Source organism: Epinephelus fuscoguttatus, linkage group LG18 (assembly GCF_011397635.1).
Source record: "Epinephelus fuscoguttatus linkage group LG18, E.fuscoguttatus.final_Chr_v1".
Classification (NCBI taxonomy): Eukaryota; Metazoa; Chordata; class Actinopteri; order Perciformes; family Serranidae; genus Epinephelus; species Epinephelus fuscoguttatus.
Window position 1 is genome coordinate 38003716 of NC_064769.1, and position 22290 is coordinate 38026005.

At 41.7% G+C, this 22290-nt stretch overlaps 1 protein-coding gene across 2 annotated transcripts; it reads left to right on the forward strand.

The window, feature by feature from the left end:
* Positions 1-10853: 10853 nt before the first annotated feature.
* tor4aa (torsin family 4, member Aa) lies at positions 10854-21350 on the forward strand. Of its 2 annotated transcripts, XM_049604478.1 has the most exons (6): positions 10854-10974; positions 11053-11409; positions 11628-11696; positions 14812-15276; positions 17524-17564; positions 17831-21350. In XM_049604478.1, exons 4-6 carry the CDS (start codon positions 14812-14814, stop codon positions 18636-18638), a joined length of 1314 nt encoding a protein of 437 aa, XP_049460435.1. In that variant the 5' UTR covers positions 10854-10974; positions 11053-11409; positions 11628-11696; the 3' UTR covers positions 18639-21350. The 2 variants fall into 2 exon arrangements, with proteins under 2 accessions (XP_049460435.1, XP_049460434.1); XM_049604477.1 differs by having other exon boundaries at positions 10854-11409; positions 11654-11696.
* The last annotated feature ends 940 nt before the right edge of the window (positions 21351-22290 follow it).

Below are 22290 nucleotides of genomic sequence, written 5' to 3' on the forward strand. Positions count from 1 at the left end.
TTTTAAATGCTGTTATCTCGAGATCACAAGTTAATTATTTCATTATCTTGAGGTAATACAGCTTGTTTTCTTGTGATCACAGGTTAATTAATGTAGATTATCAAGATTAAATGTTGCTCGACAGAAATGGCGTATTTGCAACAGAAAAGTGTTGCTCAACACTTTCCTTTTATGTCACACACTTGGAGAATTTTGTCATGCTGCAGACATCGTCATATTTTGTGCCGCAGTGTGACTGGGTGGTTACTGATGTCACCACAGAAGCAGCCGTCCAAACTGCCCTCACCAGGCTGACTGACAGCAGACATTTACTGCACCAAACTATGTTTAAATGTCAGTCTCACAGGAAGTAATCAACAGTGTTCGACTGACCACACCAACAGGGAGCTGATCAATCAATGTAGATACAGTCAATGAGTTAAAAGTACCTACAGTGGAATATTTGTATGATTAAAAACAGCTGTCTGTTAGCAGCAGCGGCTGGTCAAACTGCCTTCACCAGGCTGACTGACAGCAGACATTTAATTTTAATCAGAGTGATCTTAAAGGAATGAAACAGAAAAGTTACTGTTGGTTGAACAAACATTTTATTACAATAATTGAAACTTGAAAACATGTTGTTAATAGAAGTTTGTGTAAAAAGTTTCTCCTTAGAAAATAACTAAAATAAAGGGGAGCTAAAACGTCCAATTTTTTTACACTTACATATCACTGTATACCTTGAAACCGTATATCGCTGCAACCATAGTCACGGTTATTTATCGGCTCCAGCTCCAAACAGCTTCCACTGGCAGTGATTTTAATGCGTCACTTGACCACTACCAGAAAATACTCTCCGTCTCCGCCCAAGCAGACTTCGAACAGTGTTCTAACATAATCGGGACCAAGTTTGAAAGAAACTGAACAAATAGACATAAAAAAGAAGTAACCACTGCAACATTTTTGATGATCTGCTGCTTTCTGCTGTTTACTAACCTGTTTTCCGGCCGGTCTGGGATGTCATGGGATGTCAAATGTGACACACTAGTAAAAAGAAAGAATAGAAAGGTATTCATGTCTACTGCAGAGCTGTGTACGCAACTCTTCTCCACTGGCGATTGGAAAGGAGACCAGCACATATTCTTACTGGTTTTTCCGGTGCATACACACGCTAATTTTGGTTGAAAGGGATATTAATGTGATAGAAACAGGATTCTCTAGTTACGATGGAGACATCTGATAACGCTCCACTGAAGCATAAATTGAAAACAACATGTGACAGTTGAATTTCTGTGAAGCAACACTTGGAGCACGGCTGCTGGTCTTTTGTCATCGAGCTGACACTCTGGTTTTATAGTCGCCGACGATGAGAGGCACACTGTCAGGGCACTCTTGAGTATCAGCTTGATTATCTCATCGTCTCATACTGAACACTTATCAGGATGACGAAGATAAACAGAGGAGAAACATTGACGTTGCTTTTTCTGATCCGAGCAGTTTATCTGCGTTGGAAAGTCCAGGGACAGATGTCTGAGTTAAACCCACTAAGGGGAAGCGTTTATGGGAGGAGCAGGAAGCTTGTGTACCATTCAGGATGTAGGTCAGTGATTCCCAACCAGGAGTACATGAGCCACAGAGGATACCATGACAGTAACCTGGAAGCACCTGAAAGGATCCTGAAGTCACTCTGCCAAATTATGACCTAAATAAAAATAAATAAAGTCCCTGCATGTTAAAGCATCAGTAATAATAAACCAATAATTTAATATAACATTTAGTGAGGGCCACAAGTCCTTTCTTCTGAGTACTTTGAGTACATTTTGTTGTCAACACTTTTTAAATTTTGGCTGCAGGACTCTCTTACGGCTGAATTTTTACAGAAAACAAAATACCCTTTTTCTTTCTGAATTAAAGAATCCCACATTTTTTTTTACTTAAAGAATAAAAAAAGGTTTCACTTAAAGAATTAAAAAACACTTAATTAAATAATCTATTTTTTACCCTAATTTAAGAATCAAAATACTTTTTTTCACTTAATTACAGAATCCAAAAAAAATTTCAATTAATTAAAAAAAAAATCCAACTTTTTTTCACGTATTTAATGAATCTAAAATTTCCCCCTAATTAATTAATCCAGCCAAAAATCACTTAATGTAACATCCCCATTTTTTTTAATTAAAGAATCAAAATACTTTTTTAAAACCCATTAAAATAATAAAAAAAAATGTTTTCACATAATTAAAGTATCTAAACATTTCTTTTCCACCACATGTGAGTTAGATGGTAGGGAACCACTGATCCAGATTTTATGACCTCTACCTGTCTCACATGTGAGCCTGTACACCTGTCCTGTATACATTGATCACACAACGTATTTTGGAAACACAGGCGCCATCTATTTGACCTTAAAGGTAAGACCCTGAACAAGAGGTCAGTGTGGAGATGAAGCAACAAGTCTCTCTTTTCACTCCTTCTAAGTATCTGAGCATCTTTACATTAGATTCATGACTTGGCAAAACATTTTAACTTGCAGGATATTTGTGTAAAAGCTTTAGACGAACCCAAAAAGCCTTAATTCAGAGCTCAGATGTAGAGAGGACGCACCTTACTTTATTTTATCAAACACTTGGCTCACAAGATTAATCACTCTCAAAAGGTCGGAAAAGAAGATTTTTTTTTGCCTGAGAGCCCGTCATAGAAATACTCTAACACTTTGAGAAATAAACTCATTTGTTTTCCCGCCAAAAGTGAGGTGATAAGATAAGCTACGATACACCTTTATTGATCCCATAATTGAGAAATTCCAGTGTTACAGCAGTCAGGGGGAAAGAGTCAGATTAAAGATTTAAAAAATTTAAACTTAAAAACTTAAAACTTAAAAAACTAGGCATGCAAAATAAGTACACAAATACAAGAAATAGTGATAAATAACAATAATAATAATGAGAAGTGGATAATAATGAGCAGTGAATGAAAATGACATCGATACCTGTTAGCTTAGCTTAGCATAAAGACAGGAAACAGGAGTTAGCCTGGCTCTGTCACACTCTGTCAGCATTGCCGGGGGTGGTAAGGCAAGCGAAGTACTTGTAATTAACCACTTTTTGTTATTCACAAAAGAAGCAGGTATGAAATATGGCAGGCGAATAGGAAGAACTTTGCAAACTCGTACGGGCACACCCCCATTTATATGACAGTTCTAGTGCCCTGCACTCTAATAAAATAGCAGTGCTAGCTAGCTACAGTAGTACTAGCTAGCTGGAATGTACCGGTGACTCTGCTACCCCCTATTGCGCGAGCGATGTATTGCATTTCAAGTGTTGCCTGCGTCGCTTGCGTTCAATGTGTTGACAATGAAAGGAAGTACGTTACTCGTGTCGCTTGCTCACGTTGCGTGCGTTGACTATGAAACGGCCCTTATGCTGCCCATTTAAGGCGGGAATGTTGCACGGTTATTCCACCTCGCCACTCTGTATAAAGGGTACGATTACGGCGCCTTTTAAATGCCTTGAAGCTAATTTTACATAGTGGCCAAACAGTGGAATTACAACTGCTGGGTGCGTCATGTGATGCCCTGGGGCCCAGACAGACTTTTTCCCATAGACTTACATTGTAAAAAGAGATCTTTGTAAATCAGTAGATACATATTTTTGAGCATCACAACCGCTGCAGACTGACTTGTTTCACAAGTGGGATTTGATCTGATTCAGGATTTGAGAGGAGTTGATTGTACGAGTATATTATTTTATCCCTATTCAAGCTAGCAGAGGGCTAAACTGGAAGTTAGCCGCTCAGCCAGCAGAAGTCGGTAGTTCACATAATCTGTGGGCCCAACGTAAATTTACAAATCCAAGGATAGCGAGGGAATGACCCACCCTACTCTTGATATAGGGCTGGTACTTGTTACCATGGTTGACTGGATTGGTTAGGCTCAGGGTAAGAATGTCAGGGTGAGTCAATCAGAGGCAGAGTAGAGTGGGCCGTTCCTTTGCTATCCAAGGATTCGCAAATTGGCGGGCCCCACGATGCAGAAGATTTGAGTCATTTTATATCGTGGAAATCAAGCTTTGTGACTTTGTGCCATAGATGTGTAATAATATCTAGATACTGGACCCCAAGATGGCGCCTTGTCATTCTAGTAGAGCCGCTGAACATGAGCAGTAGTGTTGCTCCTGGTGGCCTCGCCCACAAGTTCTCGCTCAGCCCATAGACTTTACATTGTGATGGGTCTACCATGTCTGAAGGGTTACTGTTGGTTCCAAAGGTTCTGTGCTGAAAGGGTTTGACGGTCGTATAATTCGTACTGTTACATGAGTTGCAACAGAAACAAAGGATGTGGCTACAAACGTGTGTGTGTGTGTGTGTGTGTGTGTGTGTGTGTGTGTGTGTGTGTTAGAGTTAATTAACATCCACACTGGACGGCACAATTTCAGTCCACCTACAAGTTTTTGCCGTTTCAGTTTTCGTCGTTGGCTCCAACCTTCAGTAAACAGTTTTCTAAAGCTGCTCACGTCGCTCTGCGGTGAACTCATGAGGTGATAAAGATCTAACAAACAGATGCAAGTGATGCAAACACTGTGAGAAGCTTTGTTAACACCTTTGATGTGTGGAGCTAAAAATGAAAACGCCCTTGTCACCTGTTGCATCAGAGTGTATGTCTCACTGTCAGCGTTTGAGCTCAGACCGTACGAGGCCTGAACAAACTGCCACACGTGTCCCAGCGATGCTGTCATGTCTGACTAATCCCTCCTCCTCCTCCTACGACAAAGTTAACAGTTTACTCCAGCAGCTAGTCGAGAGTAAACTGTGTACAGAGGCTGGATGGAGCTGCATAGAGAAACAGTGACAGATGATAAACGCTCAGACTTCCTGAGCTTCCTCCAGCAGTCTAATAGCTTCCTTTCCACATCATCTCTGTCAGTGTTTCTAACACTCGAGCTGTTTCTGAGCGTTAGTCACTGTCACATGGTCAGCTGTTATTAATGTCATTAGTCCTCATTACAAATGCGATGAAGCCCTGTTGGGTGGATGCAGCGTGCAACAAGCTTTGCTTTTACACATTCAGTCGTAGGCAAATGATCCAGTATACAAACATCTGCCACTCCTCTTTGCTTTTCTTTTTATATCCCTTTAAAGTCTGTACGCCCACGCAACTAGGGCTGCAACCAACCGTCACTGTTCACCATCAGTTAATCATTGTTTATAAACAATGTCACAAAAAGGCGATCACAGATTCCCAGAACCAAAATTGACGCTATTTAAAGAGCTTATTTTGTCCAAACCCAACATGAAAATACTAGCTGAGAAATGTTCAGCTGTGCGTGCAACCCTTGTAAGCTCTCATAATTTTGCAAAACTAACCATCGGTTTCTGGTGTTGTCAATCAAAAATCTCAATTTTTCCCCAATCAAAGACCCGCCCTCTCACTTCTGTCACATTTGAACTCATAGATGGAACCATTTCAGTGTTTTTCCTTAAATTTTATTAGTCATGTAGCTGCAGAAAAAGAATTCAGATCCTACTCTTAAGTAAAAGTAGCCATACAACAATGTGACGACATGCTAGCAGCTCTGTGGCCGAATCCAAATGTCTGGATTTCACCGTCCTTGCAGACTTGCGGACTTTGCGTGTGTATCCGGGAAGCCTGACAGTGCTTAGGCCGTCCAGATCTACAACTGACCTCTGGCTAAGCCACGCCCCCTCCACTCACTCGGACAAACTATCAACATTCAGTGCCCGGCGCTATGGCAGGTGTCACAGTACACGACATTTCACAGGAGGCAATTGATGATTTTTGGAGACATAACGATCAGATGTCATTGAGAAGTAACCAAAAGGGCCTAAACTACGCATTGGAGGGATATATTCATCATTTTATTGTTGAGAAGGTCGATGAAAAGCTTAAATTACAAGCCAAAATTTACAGGTCACAGTGTACGCTTGTGAACTGCATCTGGTTGCCGTCACCATCAAAGACAACAAGTTAAAGTGCCACTGAAGTTAAGGTTTTTGGCTCAGAATATGAGAAAAGGATAACGGCCTTTTTACCATCTTTACCAAGAGTGTCTCTCCGTTAGTTTGGTGCTACAGTATTTACACTGAATCATTCAGCATAACGTTTGCCAACCTTTGTTATCTCTGCCATTACAGATAAGTTAATGAAGCTAAGCTCCAGAAGTTAACGTTAGCTTAACTAGAGCCCTTTGGACAACAGCTAACAATGATGTACCATCACCAAAGTACAAAACTAGAACAAAATAGGCTAATGAACTCCCAGCAAACAAGGTGACATGATGAACAACGCAGGCTAGGAGCTAACGTTAGGCTAACTTTAGCTAACGTTAGCTAGAGATGTTAAAGATAACTTTATATTTCTTTCCAGCAAAGTGACAATATGTTGCCTCAAACACAATGTTGACTTACCTTAGAACAGATGTAGACATCATTGTTAATCTTATTCACGTTGAGTTGATGTTGTGGTCTAACGTTACCACACAACTTTATCCAAAGGAGACACTTTTCTCGCTTGAGATGTGGTTTAAAGTGTAAAAATACACCTGGTCGCCCAGCCTCTCAGGATACCTTGTGTCAGAGTTGCATGTACCCCATGCACACCGTTTGACCATTTTTAAACTTCAAATCTCAGAAAAAGCTCATAAAACCCAACAAACTGACTTTCTGTAATGCATTTCAATGGACGTCCAGGCAGAGAATGTCCCAGTGTATGGGAATGGCTATACGCACTGTGATTGGCTCATCGTGTTTGAGGGCGGGGCTTAGCCATAGGTCAGTTCCTCCAGTCCACAAGCGGCCTAAAGCAGACTCTCTGCAGACTTCCAGAGAGTCTGCTTGGGCTGCAGACTTCATCAGACCTCACTGATTTAATTGTCCACAATTTATTGTAGTGTGGACGTGACGTTGTTTTATTTCTCCAATAGCCGACTAAAAAACAAAACTTATGGATCTGTGAAACAGTTACCGTGGCCCAATAACTTCTACCTTATTGGTGTAGAGCAGAAATAATATTCAACGACATCATGATACAGAGACATGTATAGGGAATCAAAATGAATTGTATTATTGCAGCCTACACACAGTGTAATGCTGAATATATATAAAATATATGTCACAAATAGACCGACCCAGTTTATTTAGTCCTAGCTCTGCCCTGATTCATAAACACCTCTGTATTTGAATGTCTGCAGTCTGCATGTTGTACAGACTTTATTTTGACCAGCCCTGTACGTGAGGTCTATATCTTGTTATCTGCAGGGTCAGATGAACAGACACTGATTGCAATCGTCGCTTGAGCATTTCCATGGCAATGAGTAAAACCGTCTTGAGGGCTCTCTGTTAGATTGCGGCCTCTGCCCTCAGATTTTATGTGATGATGGTGAAGTTGTCACAGAGCGTACGACTGAAGTCTGCGAGGGCTCAGCCTGCAGGTCCAGAGGGTGGACATCTGGATTCAGTCTTTGAGGCTGCACTCAGGCACAGTGCTGCTGTGAGCTGAAAGCTAGTGTGATGTTCACCATGTCAGCTATCTTAGTTTAGCGTGTTAGCATGCTAACTTTTGCTGTTTAGCGGTAAACCCAAAGTGCAGCTGAGGCCGATGGGAATGTTTTTTGTTTTGCAGGTATTTGACAAATTAGAATTTGAACCTGACGATGGAGCTAATAAAGAATAAAAGATTAAATGTGTCCCTGTTGGAAATTTCACTGCAATCCATCCATCCAGTAGTTGTAGCGACATAAAAAAAACAAGATCCCAGCAGTCTAAAATAAATAAGGAGATTGATGGAAATAGGAACCAAGACACTTCATCTATCAACAGACCAACATGTATCGACTCTATCAGCGTTTAATAATGACCCTTTTCTTGTACTTTTACCTGCCTCACCAACGAGCCATCAGAGCCAAGCAGCACTTCCTCCTTCCTTCCTCCTTTGTTTTATTTGACAGGGAAAACCTCTTGAGATTAAAAATCTCCCATTTCAAGAGTGTGTCGGCCAAGACAGGCAGCAACATAGAACAAACATACAAAATATAAAACATGCAACTCCAAAAAAGCAATATGAAACACACAACCACAACATGAGATTACCACAAGGAAAAACTGTAGCAGACTCCACATCTATGGAGCTGTATACATAAATGCTTGTTAGCCAACCTCTGTACAGACAATAACATCAAGGGATGCACGATGACATCAGCCCATCGTTGGTATCAGCTGATATTGGTTTTAAAATAAAATATCAGAATCGGCAAACATGCCAATTTCTGCTGATATGACAAGAGAGAGACGACTGGTTGCTCTGTATAATCAAAGGTAGATCAGAACCTTGTGTCAGGTGCTCATGGAGAACAGGAAACAACAGGATAGACAGGGAGGCACTCCAAAAATATAGAGAACAAGGAAGGAAGTAAATTAAAATTAAAAAGTCCTGTATTGCAGCGGATAAATCATTAACAGAGCCAACATGTTTCGACCACTGCAGGTCTTCATCAGGGCTTTAAAAAAGGAGTTTTTACATCTGTTTTACAAATTTCTTAAAACCACCAAAAAGTTAAACACCCTTAGAAAACAAAAGATTGTGAATAATCATTTTTTCTCTATAAATATAACAGACCGATTTCTTTACAGCCACGCTGGTAGTATCACTAAAATATCTCCACTGCAAGTACAAATCCTGCATTCAGAATTATAAGTCAGAGTACAAGTATTATCAGTAGAATGCACTTCGTGTACACAGCTGGTTGAGGTGGAGCTGATTTATCCACTCCATTCACTGTTGGACAGTTTAACCTGCACCGCTGCATCATATTTTACTAACTGATCATGTTTTGTAGCTAAAATCTTAATCTGCAAACTACAGCTGTCAGATGAATTAAAATGGAAATACCCAAGTACTCATGTGCATTACTGGTTGATACTTGAGTCACAGAAGATGTGCCATGAAAGACAAGAGCAAGTTAATGAGGACTGAAGTCTGCAGTTACATCAGCGAACATGCTTTTAGGTTTCCTTTGAACTAAGATATGATTAGTAATGTTTCCTGTGTAACTCATAGACACAACCACAGTGCAGTTACTCAGACACCAACAGTAGTGTTACCGAAAGTATCATCATATCTGTACAGATGACGCTGAGGGAAGAGTTGAGCCATGATTGTCCAATAAAGTAAATATTATCCATTAACATTATCCATTTAAATCATCCATTAACAAACTCTCTCACAACTCCTGCAGTAAAATCCAGGTCTCATCTATCCAGTCGTTTGCTCAGTACTTCCTGTGACATCATCCATCCACTGAGTGAGAGCATACGGGTCGGCCAGTCTGGTCCCGTTGGTCAGTGTTTACTTATTCAAGTAACACTGGCGGTCCCGGAGAGTGAGTGACCTGACATGGTGCGTTGGTAAATTCAGTCTGACGCTCTACACTAAAATGAGAGCCCTGTTGGTGGAAGAAACGCAGCGTTATATTTCTACATGAATGAACCAACGGTTAAGTTAATCACACATTCACTCCGCTCGGCGCTCTGCTGCTCCGTCTCCACAGACAGAGTGTCCAGAGTGCGCTCTGCCACTCTGAATGAGTGTTTCTGAACGCACCACTCACATCATCTTCCTCCATCGTCTAAAACAAGACAACACAACTTGTGTCTGTGGAGAACTGTTTTGCCTCCAGCTAAGCCCCGCCCACCAAAAACATCATACTGTTTACTCACAGTATAAACGTCTATGGGGGCTGACTCAATCTTGGAGCCAGCCTCAAGTGGACATTAGAGGAACTGCAGCTTGGTTTAAAGGAGAAGTCCGGTATTTTGCACTTTGAGCCCCATTTCTGGTTGTTTATGATGAAACAGAGTGGCTAAGACCAGAATAGTTTCGGAGAATTCTGCTTCTCCGGCCTGGCTTAAAACTGCTGCCTATGGCCATGTGTGAACCTGTCCTAAAACCACCCTGAACGTTCATTTTCAAAGCCATGAAACTCACCGAGTGCTCAGTGGTGTTTGCTGATGTTCTGACAAAAATCGTGGCAAACTGTGATGATTTATTTGACATTTTGTCTAATCCATTTATTTTCTATAGAAGCCTCATTGTCCGTTGGTAGTAATCCGCCACCAGAAATGGAAAGGGGTTTGTTTACGTCAAAGTCGTGGTCATTGAAGTCTTTTAGCTCAGTGAAAGTGCCGGCTCGACAGTGCTGTGTGCACATTGGAACGAAAAAGTTTTGTAATAAGTTTAAACACCTGCACAATGGATTACTCGCTTGTAAACAACCTTCGCAGTACGATGCCTTTGAACACAACGCCAACCCTATTCTTCTGCTTCTTCTCTGCGTCCCATTACATTGCAATGGTTTCCTGCCGGTTGGCGACACCCACGTAAAGGAGCATTATCGCCATCAAGTGGGCTGGAGTGTGTAACGCTTCAGGGTCAAACGAATGATCAAGCAGAAGTTTACACACGGGTGTGAGGCAGCTGAAAAAATAGTTCCACAATCGAGATGAATAGCAAAACAAACACGGACGGAAACCACAGTTAGCTACGATTTTTAAGTCAGAACATCAACAAACACCACTGACCACTCGGTGAGTTTCATGGCTTTGAAAACAAACGTTCAGGGTGGTTTTAGGACAGGTTCACACATGGCCATAGGCAGCAGTGTTGAGCCAGGCAGGAGAAAGACAAATTCTCCGAAAATGAGCAATCGTACTGTTCTGGTCTTAGCCATTCTATGTCATCATAAACAACCAGAAATGGGGCTCAAAGTGCAAAATACCAGACTTCTCCTTTAAAGGCATGACTCACATGCAGAAATATCCTCAATCGTAAGGTTGCAGTGAAAATGGAAGTGCTGAGCACACGACTAGAAAAAGAGCCTTGGATCATAGTGCACGAGCTGTAGGTCTGACTGTCTGACGATGAATTCTCTCAGTTTTCTCTGTTTACCAAGTGAAGTTTCCTCCATGAATTCATCCTAACACATGGTGAGTACCTGATACACAGAAGCTCATTATGTGGGTGAAATACTCCTTCAGTAAATCAATCCTGTGTTCTGGAGTTAGGATTTGGTTTCCACCTGTGAAGATCATTAAGAAGCTGAAAAACACAGCACCTGAAGTGCACTCTGTGCTCTGAAAGGCACAACTGCGAGTCAATAGCTGCTACATGAGCCAGTAGCGTGGTGTAGTGTGTTGGAGCCTTTGAACACAGCAGAAAGAAGAATGAGAGAATAAAAGAGGAAGAAAGAAGAGGAGGAGCCAGCAGATGGTTGAGAACAGGACTTGGAGGTAAGATAGACAGATAGGAGGGCTCTTCCTGAGTTGAGCTGTTTGCTGTGTGGGTCTACTCTCTCTCTCTGCGCTCCCCAAGCTATGGACTAACACATATTTCTCTTTAGAAGCATTTGAGCCACGTTGGAGGTAAGAAAACTTTGTTTTTCTTGCGTGTTTTTACTTCACCTCCTGTGTTTCATTGTCCCATTCCCCCTCTCCTTGCTGTGTGTGTGTGTGTGTGTGTGCAGCAGGGTGTGAGGCAGTAATTTAGTACCTGTTTGTGCTCTCAGTGAAACTCAACACTACAAAAGAAAAGGCACATTTTCAAAAAAAAAGCTGCTCACCTGTGTCTCTTTGTGTTTCAGCTTTAAGTTTCTGCATGTTTTTGCAGCTGAACGTGACGCAGAACTCAAGAAAGAAAAGCTGACAGAAAGGTATTTTTTTACACCATGAAAGAGCTTGAAAATGTTTGGTATGCGGCCGGTCCTCTCAGGTCCATGCATGTGAAAAGACAGCAGAGAGGCAGATACTGATAGTCTTTCCCTTCACTCTCCCCCACTGAGCTCTGCTGAATTCTTCTGTGCTGAATACCCCAAAGTTTATTAAGTTTACCAGACATGAAGCAGCCTCTGTGCCAAGGCTAATATCCGACTCTGATCACACTCACACAATGCACGCACTCTTTTTTTCACTGGAGCTGTTCTTCCCCTCTGCTGTGCCAGGAAGGAGATAAATCCCTCAGACTGTCATTCACTGGAGGATTGATTGGGTTGTGTGTGGCACATTTTGTCATTGACCTGCCCTGCTCTGGGTGTAACTGACAGTTCCTCCTTTCTCGTAAAGCTAAAAAAACACCCATTGCTTGCTTTGAAACACCACGGGGAGTGTGTAACCAGCATGATATCGAAGCCTAATTGTGCAGCAGTGACAGTTTCTGCAGGCTGACTTGAAGAGTGTGAATTATTAAGACAGAGAAACAAAATTGAGGAATGTGTGCAACAGTATCTTGATTTAAAAGCAGATGCAATGCATTTTGCCTTTTAAGGTTTGCAAAACTTAGAGTTTTGTGTGTGTGCATTTACACAGGCGGAGTTATTATGCAGCAAATGTTCCTGAATGGATCGCACTTCCTTCTTTCTGCAGGGTCATTTCCACAGTATTATTAACTTGATTTGAATATTATGTGTGAGGGAAAACAGCAGCTGTACCTGGACGACTGTCACATCCGTGTGGAGAGCTGTAAAGAAGCAACAACTGAAGGCATGAATTATAAAATTAGTCCTTTAACTTATAAATCTGTGAAGTGAAATGCAATAACTGCTATCATAAAGAGTATTAGCTGACTGATGAGTGAGTTGCAATCTGTAAAGATACCTTATCAGCTCTCTGTATACAAGTTTGGCTTCTGCTGCAGATATTTCAACACCACCCAGAATTCACTCGAGCTGCGCATGTTGTTATGTTTTCATCACCACCTTGTTTTTCTCAAATATCTGGAACAATTTCTTGCATCCAGTTTTTGTTCCCCAATATTTTGGCACGCCTTCCCCGTCAAAAAAAAAGGAAGTGGCTCGGAGAAATTCACAATATGTTGCACTTTCTCTGTGACTGATAGCATGACTTGGCAGTTCGGTATGTAACGTCAGTCTGCAGTTGTTCGCAAAGGCCTCGAGGTGCAAGTGTAGCTCATGTTGAGGAACTAAAGTTAGATAACAGAAGAAGGAAGGATGGCTGAGTATAACCAGAGATGAATGATATATTCAGATCAGTAATATCACAGTTAGAAATACTGTATAAGTAGTGGTATAATGATACATCATCACGTGTGAGCTGATTATATTTTATATTGATCTGCAAAGTAGCACAGTGGCGCAGCTCCTAATAGAGTTTCACATTTGTTTTTTTGTTTTTCCTGTGACTAAGCAACCAATGAAATCTTGCTGACTAATGACCTTTCTGGTCAACTAACGTTTGGTCAGCTAGGGGCCAGCCCCAGCAGTACTGCTAAATCACAGTACTATGCAGACAAAACTACTGTGAGATCAGACTATACAGCTGTCAGTCCACAATAATTTACTGTAAAAATGATGCAACTGTGAATGTACAGTCAAATATTTTACAGCGTACAGTCAGATCTCTCTCTCTTTACCCAGTATGGCTTTATAAATGAACAAATATCAGTGACTCGGCCTACGAAAAGTAAAAGAAGGCCAGTCAGCCCTGTAATAAAGCGTACAGTGAAGAGTGAGGGGCTTTACAATCTGTAACAAGTCTCAGTGCACTATGATGTGCAGTATCTGACACGTGCAAACAATGTGCAGATGCATTCATGTACAACAGATCACAGTAAAAACGTAGCAACAACCAGCCTTTTCCTAGTGTCACAGAAGAAACAGGACTTGTTTCTGAAATAAAATTTCAGCCTCAGCTTTTGAAGAAAATATCGAACTGAGGTTTAAAGACAGGAAGTCATCGAGCCAAACACTGAGATATCTGTGACATGTGACGAGCTCTAACTTCTTTCCCTGAACAGTAAGAACATCAGAAGAGTTCACAGGCTTCTTCCCAGCATGTGAGACATGCATTACCCTCATTTTATCAGCATTTAAAACCAGCTTTAGTTGTATAAGCTGTATCTGGATAACACACAGACAGCCTGCACAATATATCAGTGTGTCATCGGCATAGAAATAGAAATTGGCACCAACTTCATTTTGACCAAGACTATTAATATAAATGAAAAATAACAGGGGACCTAACACAGAACCCTGGGGTACCCCATTACATGTGTTGAGCCAGTAGGAGGTGAGCCCACCAAACCGAAAACCTTTCTTTTTTTTAAGATTATTTTTTGTGGGCTTTTTGCCTTTAATGACAGGACAGAGAGTGAAATGGGGAGAGAGAGAGAGAGAGTGGGGACTGACATACAGCAAAGGGCCACGAGCCGGATTTGAACCTGTTTGAGGATCAATCTTCTCATCCAGCTCATCAACTCTGACATTTAACAGAAGTTATTTGCCTTTTTGCTCAAACTAGTCATCATATATATATATGTATAAGCATTAATAACAGTACTCCAGCAATTTAGAGTCGCTCCTCAGTGAAGGTTGGACGCCGGTGCAGAGACAGCGAAAGATATCTGAGGTATCCATGGGTTAAATTCCAGACACACTTAATTCTGCATTTCCTACGTTAGCTCAAGCAAAGATACCAGGGTGATGTTACTTGAGTAATTTCCTTAGAACTCCCTGCAGAGCCACAGAGGACATTATATAACCGGTTTTCCAGGTTGAGTGACGCTTATCACGACTACTAAAGTGATTTATGGAAAAGTTGGTGTATCGATAAAAGCAATATCAGGTCACACCTTTCTGCTGACATGTCTGTTTATACATTCGGCAGACGCAGAGCAACACCTGGGCAGGTGGCGCACAGAGGCTGGTTCGCAAGAAAACTAACCAGAAGAGTAAAGTTGGGGATGTAAAACCAAAACAAAGAGCTGAAAGACGTTAAAATGCTCCATTGACGTCCTCCTCTTTCTCTCTGCAGATGAGTGACCAGGAAAGCAGCACCTCGGCCTCTCAGACAGAGGGAGAGGTCGATGGAGAGATGGATGAAGAGATGGAGAGCGAAGGACAAAGAAACGGTCCGGTCCCCAGTCTGTCCAACTTCTCCTCGTCTCTGCGCGCCGTCATACGCATCAAACAGAAGTACCAGGCCATGAAGAAGAGGCGTCAGGAGTTGGCCCTGGGGCTGGGAGGAGCCGGGACCCTCACCGGAGCACCGCTGAGAACCAGCCCCAAAATCTTCACCTTCGACGGAGATCCCCTCTCCACCTACTCCACCTACTCCACCCACTCCACCCTGTCGTCCGCCGCCCCTCAGAGGAAGAAGAAGAGGAGGAGGAAGCGGGTGATGTTTCCCAACAGAGGGGGGCGGCGGGCCCCTCCAAAGCAGGAGCAAAGCCGAGCCAAGTACTGCCTCTACCTGCTCTTCGCCATCGTCTTCATCCAGGTAAAGAAACTAAATGCTGCTTTATAAACAGTGAGGGGGAGGAGTTCTATCTCTCCAATAAATCTCGTTTGAGGACGCAGGGTGTAATACAGACTGAACGCTTTGTCTGCACGTTCAGTCGTGTCGGCGTTCATTTACTGTCAGGTCTAGAGTGGGTTACGCATCATCACCTAATCTCAAGGAACTCTTCAGAAGAGTTTCACTCATGCCTCAGGGGCCTCTTAGTGAGCTCACCCGACCATGACTGTGTCTGACATTATCACGTGTATCTCACGGCATTACACAGAGTTTATTTGGCAGTTTCCAACATAAATATTTCTGATAGGTCACACTGTGCTTCCTGCTGCAGTTTTGCAGCTGAGCAGCAGCGACAAACGAGGACACGAGTTGTCTCCTTTCCAAAGAAATTATCTGTGCAGATTACAGGGTCCAACTTGCAGGAGTAAACATTCGGACTGGCACGGCATGACTGGGAGAGGATCCAAAATGTTCCCTCTGCTGCTCACTACCTTGAGATTTCTTAGATGTTATTACTTAAAATTTTTGTAAACTGGATGATCCGAGGGAGCTGTGTCCCAAATCAATACTACCTATGAATTCTGAGCAGGTTTTGAATGTAAACTGTTCACACTGGGAAAGTATCACATGCTTAAAACCATTGGTTTTGATGCTGTTGATAAAAACTATTCTCACTCTATGAACTGGAGGAGCTGCTTGTGACTGACAAAAAGAAACCAACAAAAAATGCATTGTAGATGGTGATGAAACCGCTCCACGAACATCTCAGAAAACTATTAACTGTCAGCGACCTTCTTAAGAATTATTATTGTTTAATTTTCTTTTCCTATAACAGTTAAGGGAGCATTCAGAGCAATAACACAGCAGTAAACACCTTGCTATTAGGGCTGGCTTAGCGTAGTTTGTGCAGCCTACAGACTGATGTCGCACTATAGACTAATGAACAGACAGATTAAACAGAGGAGCAGCTCTGTGTCTCTCTGAGCGTTGATGGAGAACTTTGTGCAGTGTGAGAGAAGAGAGATGCACACTGGTATAGCTTTTTGAAAGAAAAGTGTTACATGGCACAACTTGACCCTATATCAATATAAACAGTGTCTAAATTTATATTTTGCTTTCGGCATATCGTACATAGTCGCTACATCGCCCAGCCCTACTTGCCATGAACAGATGTAGTGGAGTAATGGCGTCCTGAGCAGAAGGCGAAGCCACGCTCCCTCTGTGTGTGTTGTAATCCAAGCTTCTTTGTCATTTGTTGTGGTCGACAGTTCGGCCACACGTGCATGTTAGTGCATGTGAGCCAAGTATACGGGCTGCATGGCCAAACGTACGCGTACATGGTGTGCTGCGCCTGTGTGTATACTTTCTGTAGCATGGTCGTTTGTCAACGCAACCAAGACGCCTGATACTGGTGGTCTCCGCTAGGGGCAGACCACAGCACTCAGACACAGAGGTCGCGAAAAGCAAAGAAGGCGGTGACACTGTATTTCTGGATGTAGTAGGCTATACACAAACATGGAAACTCTCGATGAAGAGGAGATTATAATTTTATGTCTTTTAAGATTCGGCAGAGGAAAAGGCGTCGTCTCTGCCACCATCAGAGATGGTATGTGCGGCCTGACCTCACGTTCAGTCTTTAGAAGTCTACTTTGCACGAGCGCCTCTAGTGTTCATGTCAATATTGCATTTCGCGCACACATCACATTACCTCGAGTCAAAGTGAGCGGCCTACGCACCAAAGACTGCACAATAAGCAGGGCAGCCATGATGCGTATGAGTACGCATTGTCTGCAGCAAGTATACTTCTCGCACCATTTTGTTTTGACTCGCTTCATACGTGCAAATAACTTGTGACATACACGTGTGAAATCGCTAAATTGAGGAATAAACTTCCACTGATGCATCCTCCCGTCATACGCCCCCAGAGGATCTCAGTGCTGATTGGCTATCGTGGCGCAAGGTGGTTGCTGAAGTTCAGATTTTTCAACTCGTGATAAGCGTATGACGGACAATTGTGCTACTTGCTTCATTTGCACCGCTTAATTCACCTGTTTTGCATCATCATTTGTGTCATGTCCATCGTGTCCATCGTGTCCATGCATCCCAGCGGGAATTTGTGTGCTCTATAAAGACTGGTGTAGACATTATATATATATAGTTTGCAGTACTGATTCGAGACACAGATATGTTCTCTCATATTCTTAATATCTGTCTCTTGTTTCTCTCCAGGTGTACAACGCCATAGAGAACCTAGACGACCACGTTCTCAGGTACGACTAGGTTTACAAAATAACCTTGATATTCAAGGTGTAGACTTTGCGTAGGAGTTCTTTGGTTTTTAATTTTTTCTTTTTACAAATTTCTTGCTCATTCATTTATTTAATTTTGCATTGATTTTTATACGCACATTTCCCCCAGTTAAGTTCAGTGTTAAAGGGTGTCAGTTTTATAATGACATTGTGTAAAGTTACAGAATTCCTGAGCCAAACCTTCCTCTGAAATTTACCAGAAACTTTCCTCCCCTGTGCGTCTCTAGGTATGACCTGGAGGGGCTGGAGAAGACTCTGAGGAGAGAGGTGTTTGGGCAGCAGGGGGCGGTGGAGGGTCTCCTGTCCCACCTGAAGGACTACCTGTCAACCTACGTCCACAACAAACCCCTGGTGGTGTCCGTGCACGGCCCCAGCGGCGTGGGCAAGAGCCACCTGGGGCGCCTCCTGGCCGGACACTTCCGCTCCGTGGTGGGGGAGACGCTGGTGCTGCAGTACTACGTTCTCCACCACTGCCCCCAGGAGGCCGACGCCCTGCAGTGCGCCCGCGACCTCTCCGCTCTCATCTCGGAGATGGTGGAGCGGGCTGAGGAAGAGGAGAAGATCCCGCTCTTCATCTTCGACGAGGCCGAGCACATGCATGACGAGATCCTGGACGCGCTGCAGCATCTCATGGCCACCAAGCAGTCCAACGAGTACCTGAACGCCATCTACCTGTTCCTGAGCAACCTGGGTCACGCGCACATCACCAAACACATGCTGCACAACTCCTCGAGTATCTCCACTGCATCCGGTCGTCATAGTAACCTGGTAAAAGAGCTGACTCCGATATTACGCAACACTCTGGAGAAGCTCCACTCACTGTGGACAGAGGCGGACCTCTTACCGCTGGGCCTTTTGGAGAAAGGTCATGTGATGGAGTGCTTCCTGGACGAAATGACTCGAGAGGGGTTCTACCCGGATCATACCAACATAGAGCGCCTGGCAGGGGAGATAACATATTACCCCGAGGTGGGGGGGCATGAGTACTCCCAGACAGGCTGCAAGCAAGTGGTGGCAAAGGTCAACCTGCTGTGAAGTCCTCCACAGGAAGTGTTTGGATGTTTCACATTCTTTAACGCATGAAGAAGTAACATGTGACAGAAAGAAGAAGTCGGCAAAGTGACGAAACTTGAATGACAAAACTCGGAGCCAAAGCTTTCAAGAGCCGTTTTTAAAGGAGTGGAAACAAAAAGACAAAGGACGCTGAAGACGTTTGGCTCTGCTGTGAGAAATCTGAATCCTGTGAAGAGGTTTGGAAACGCCCAGTCACACAAACAGGCCTTAAAGGGTCAGTTCACCCAAATTCTAAACAACTCAGTGGTGTCCAGCCTGCAGATAGTTTTTATGTGACTAGATTTTAAGATGTGTGCCTTCATTAAAATACAGCGGCGATAAATGGATTGTTTATGGTGCAAAGTTTTTCTAGGGATTATTTTCTTCAATGGTAAATTCCGTTCAAATGTTGATTTTCCAGCGTTACAGGGACGTTGTTTTGTAAAAGACTCACAGCGATTGATTGTTAGCCATGCTAGCTGCAGGGCTCTCGGGATGGCGATGTCGTTTAGTCTACCAGTTTAGTTCAGACTGAAATATATCAGACAATCATGGTTCCCAGAGGATAGATCCTAATTTTTGATGATCATCTTAAGTTTTTATCTAGCACTACCACGAGGTTGACAGTCGTGGTTTTAAGTGTAATGTCTCGGCAACAATTGGATGAATTGTTACAAATTTTTGTTCCTCAGATGATGAATCCAACTGATGTTGATGATCCTCTGACTTTTTCATCTGGTGCCACCATGACATTTGCACTTGTTATTTTGAGCACAGTATGTCAGCAACAATAGAATGTATTGCCATGAAATTTGAGTCAGTCATTCATGGTTCCCGGAGGATGAATCATAATGATTTTGGTATTTATCCAACACTACCTTGAGGTTGATGGTTGTGGTTTTGAGCAATATATCTCAACAACAGTTGGATGAATTACCATGAAATTTGATACAAATACTCAAGGTCCTCAGAGGATGAACCCTTATGACTTCACTTATCCCCTGACTATTCATCAGGGGATATATCCTAATGATTTTAATGATCAACAAAGTTTTTATGTAGCGTGACCATGAGGTAGACAGTTGTGGTTTTGGGTGAAATATCTAGGCAACAGTTGGATGGATTGTCTTGAAATTTTGTGCAGTAATTCATGTTCCCCGGAGGATGAATCTTACTGACTTTGATTATCTTCTGACTTTTCATCTAGCACCACCATGAGGTTTACTTTTGTTGTTTTGAGCAAAATATCTCAGTAACTATTTGATGGATTGCCATGACATTTTCTTCAGACATTCAGTGTTCCCAGAGGATGAATCCCTATGATTTTGTTAGTCATCCAACTTTTCATCCAGGGCCACCATGCGGTTCTTGTTTTTGGCTTTAGGCTAAATATCTCCGCAACAATTGGATGAATTACTATGAAATTTGGTACAAATATTGAGGGTCCTCAGAGGATGAATCCTTATAACGTTACTGATTGCTTGACTTACATTTATGAGTCTGAGTGTTCTTTTAGTCCTAAAAGCAAGTTTACATTTTTGATTGTGAGAGAATAATTGGATGCATTGTAATGAAACATGGTTCAGACATTCATGTTCCCCTCAGGATGAATCGTAATAATTTTGATGATCATTTAACTTTTCACCAGGTCACATTTTAACTTGTCCAACACTTTGAAGTAGCTGCAGATCTAAATATGTTTCTATCATCCTCAACTGTATGTTGAGTGCTAATTAGCAAATGTTAGCATGCTGATATGCTGAACTAAACTGCTGTACATGCTAAACCTGCTAAACCTCAACATGTAGCATTGTTATTTCAGCATGTTAGCTTGCAGATGTTAGCATTTAGCTCAAAGCAGAGTACAGCCATGCAAAGCCACTAATTCCATGCACCTCCACTGTATCAATATGAAGGCAGCTATCTCAGACATTAATATATAAACACCTGAACAAATAAAAACAAAACTATCTGTGCGGCTAACACCGCTGCAGGCTAATGGAGAATATGTGTATTTTTATGATTTTGGTGAACTGACCCTTTCACCCTTTGTATGTCATAACTACTCTATATGAGGCAGCTCAACCAGACATAGTAGGAAATGAGTCAGACCAATATTCACTGAAGGGGAAGTTCAGATATTTATGATTCATCAGCTACAAACATTTTAAGATGATTTAATTGTGTCAGAAATGTCAAATGTGATGCAGCATGACTTCTGTTAATGCTAGTGCAAGTGTCTGCGATGTAAAAGCCTGTGGGTTTACTTAAAAAATATTCTGTAGTAATATCTAAGTAACTGATTTTGCCTCGGAGCTGCAGATGTAAAGTGTCAGGGTGAATATTTCCTGCACATAAAGCTTCTCTTCTCTTTGTTTGAGAGCACATAATCCCTGAAAGGCTGATTTATCATTAAAGAAAAATAACTTTGCATGGATAAACTACAAGTTTACGACCAGAGAAGTGCACCGAAAGACTTGGACTAGCATTAAGATTCAATTTGTCTTTGAGCTGAAGAGATTTATTAAGTCGTGAATATGTTAATGTTCTGTATGGAGGTATTTTATAGTCCAGTTATGTTTAATATAAACTTTAATGTGTTGTGAGGGTCTTGAAATTAAAGACACTGTTTAAACACAGCTGCAAAACTTCATCTGTTGTTTTGTTTGTCAAATAAAGAAGGAATATCTTAAAGGAATCGTTTGACATTTTGGGAAATACTGCTGAGAGACTCACGTCTGTACGGTGCATACGCTACCACTGACTTTGCATCGAGACAGGAAACATAATCCCCCCCAAAAACACTGGGTATCTTTTTCCAGTCGTTACGCTGAGCTACCCTCACAGCAAAGACGTTTATTTACTCTTTTAAACTAAAAACTTAGAGTATACTTCCAGATTACTTTTTGTGTCCTTATCAGATATTACCAACAGTATGAATACTTACATACTGACAAGTATAAAAAAAAGTATATTCGGCTTATACTTCTACTAAATCTTTTGATCAAGATATACTTGAGACAAGTATAGTCCGCTGGTTGTGTACACGTTAAGTTAACGTCAAAGCTACTGAAAGAACAGTTTAAGTATACATGTATAACATGTAACACCTGAATGGCAACCTAGTTTTATACTTAAAGGTGGAAAAAATAGATATAAATAGTGAACTACAAGTATGATGTGAAGTTCACTTGAAGAAAACTTACAAGTACACTTGCAGTGTAAAAGCTTTTACGCTCGTAGTTTACTGAGAGTATACTTTAATGTGTACTTTCATAAACTAAAAAGTAGGCTACAAGTGTATAACTAATAAGGTAACAGTATGTAAATATGTTTACTTGAAGTATACTTTAAAGTGTACTTTTATAAACTAGTACGTATTAAGTATAGCTCCCAGTATAGGCACAGTACAAAATAAAACTTCAATGTAAAGTAGTTATGTTCTCAAAGTTTACTACTCTTGCACTTCCAGTATACTTTTAAACTAAAAAGTACACTTGTAAGTATACTTTTATAAACTAAAAAAAGTATATTTTTAAACTGAAGAAGTATACTTTCAAAAATTAAAAAACAACTTCAAGCATACTTTTATAAAGTAAAAAGTGTGCTAGTTTAGTCACAAGAAGTATTAAAG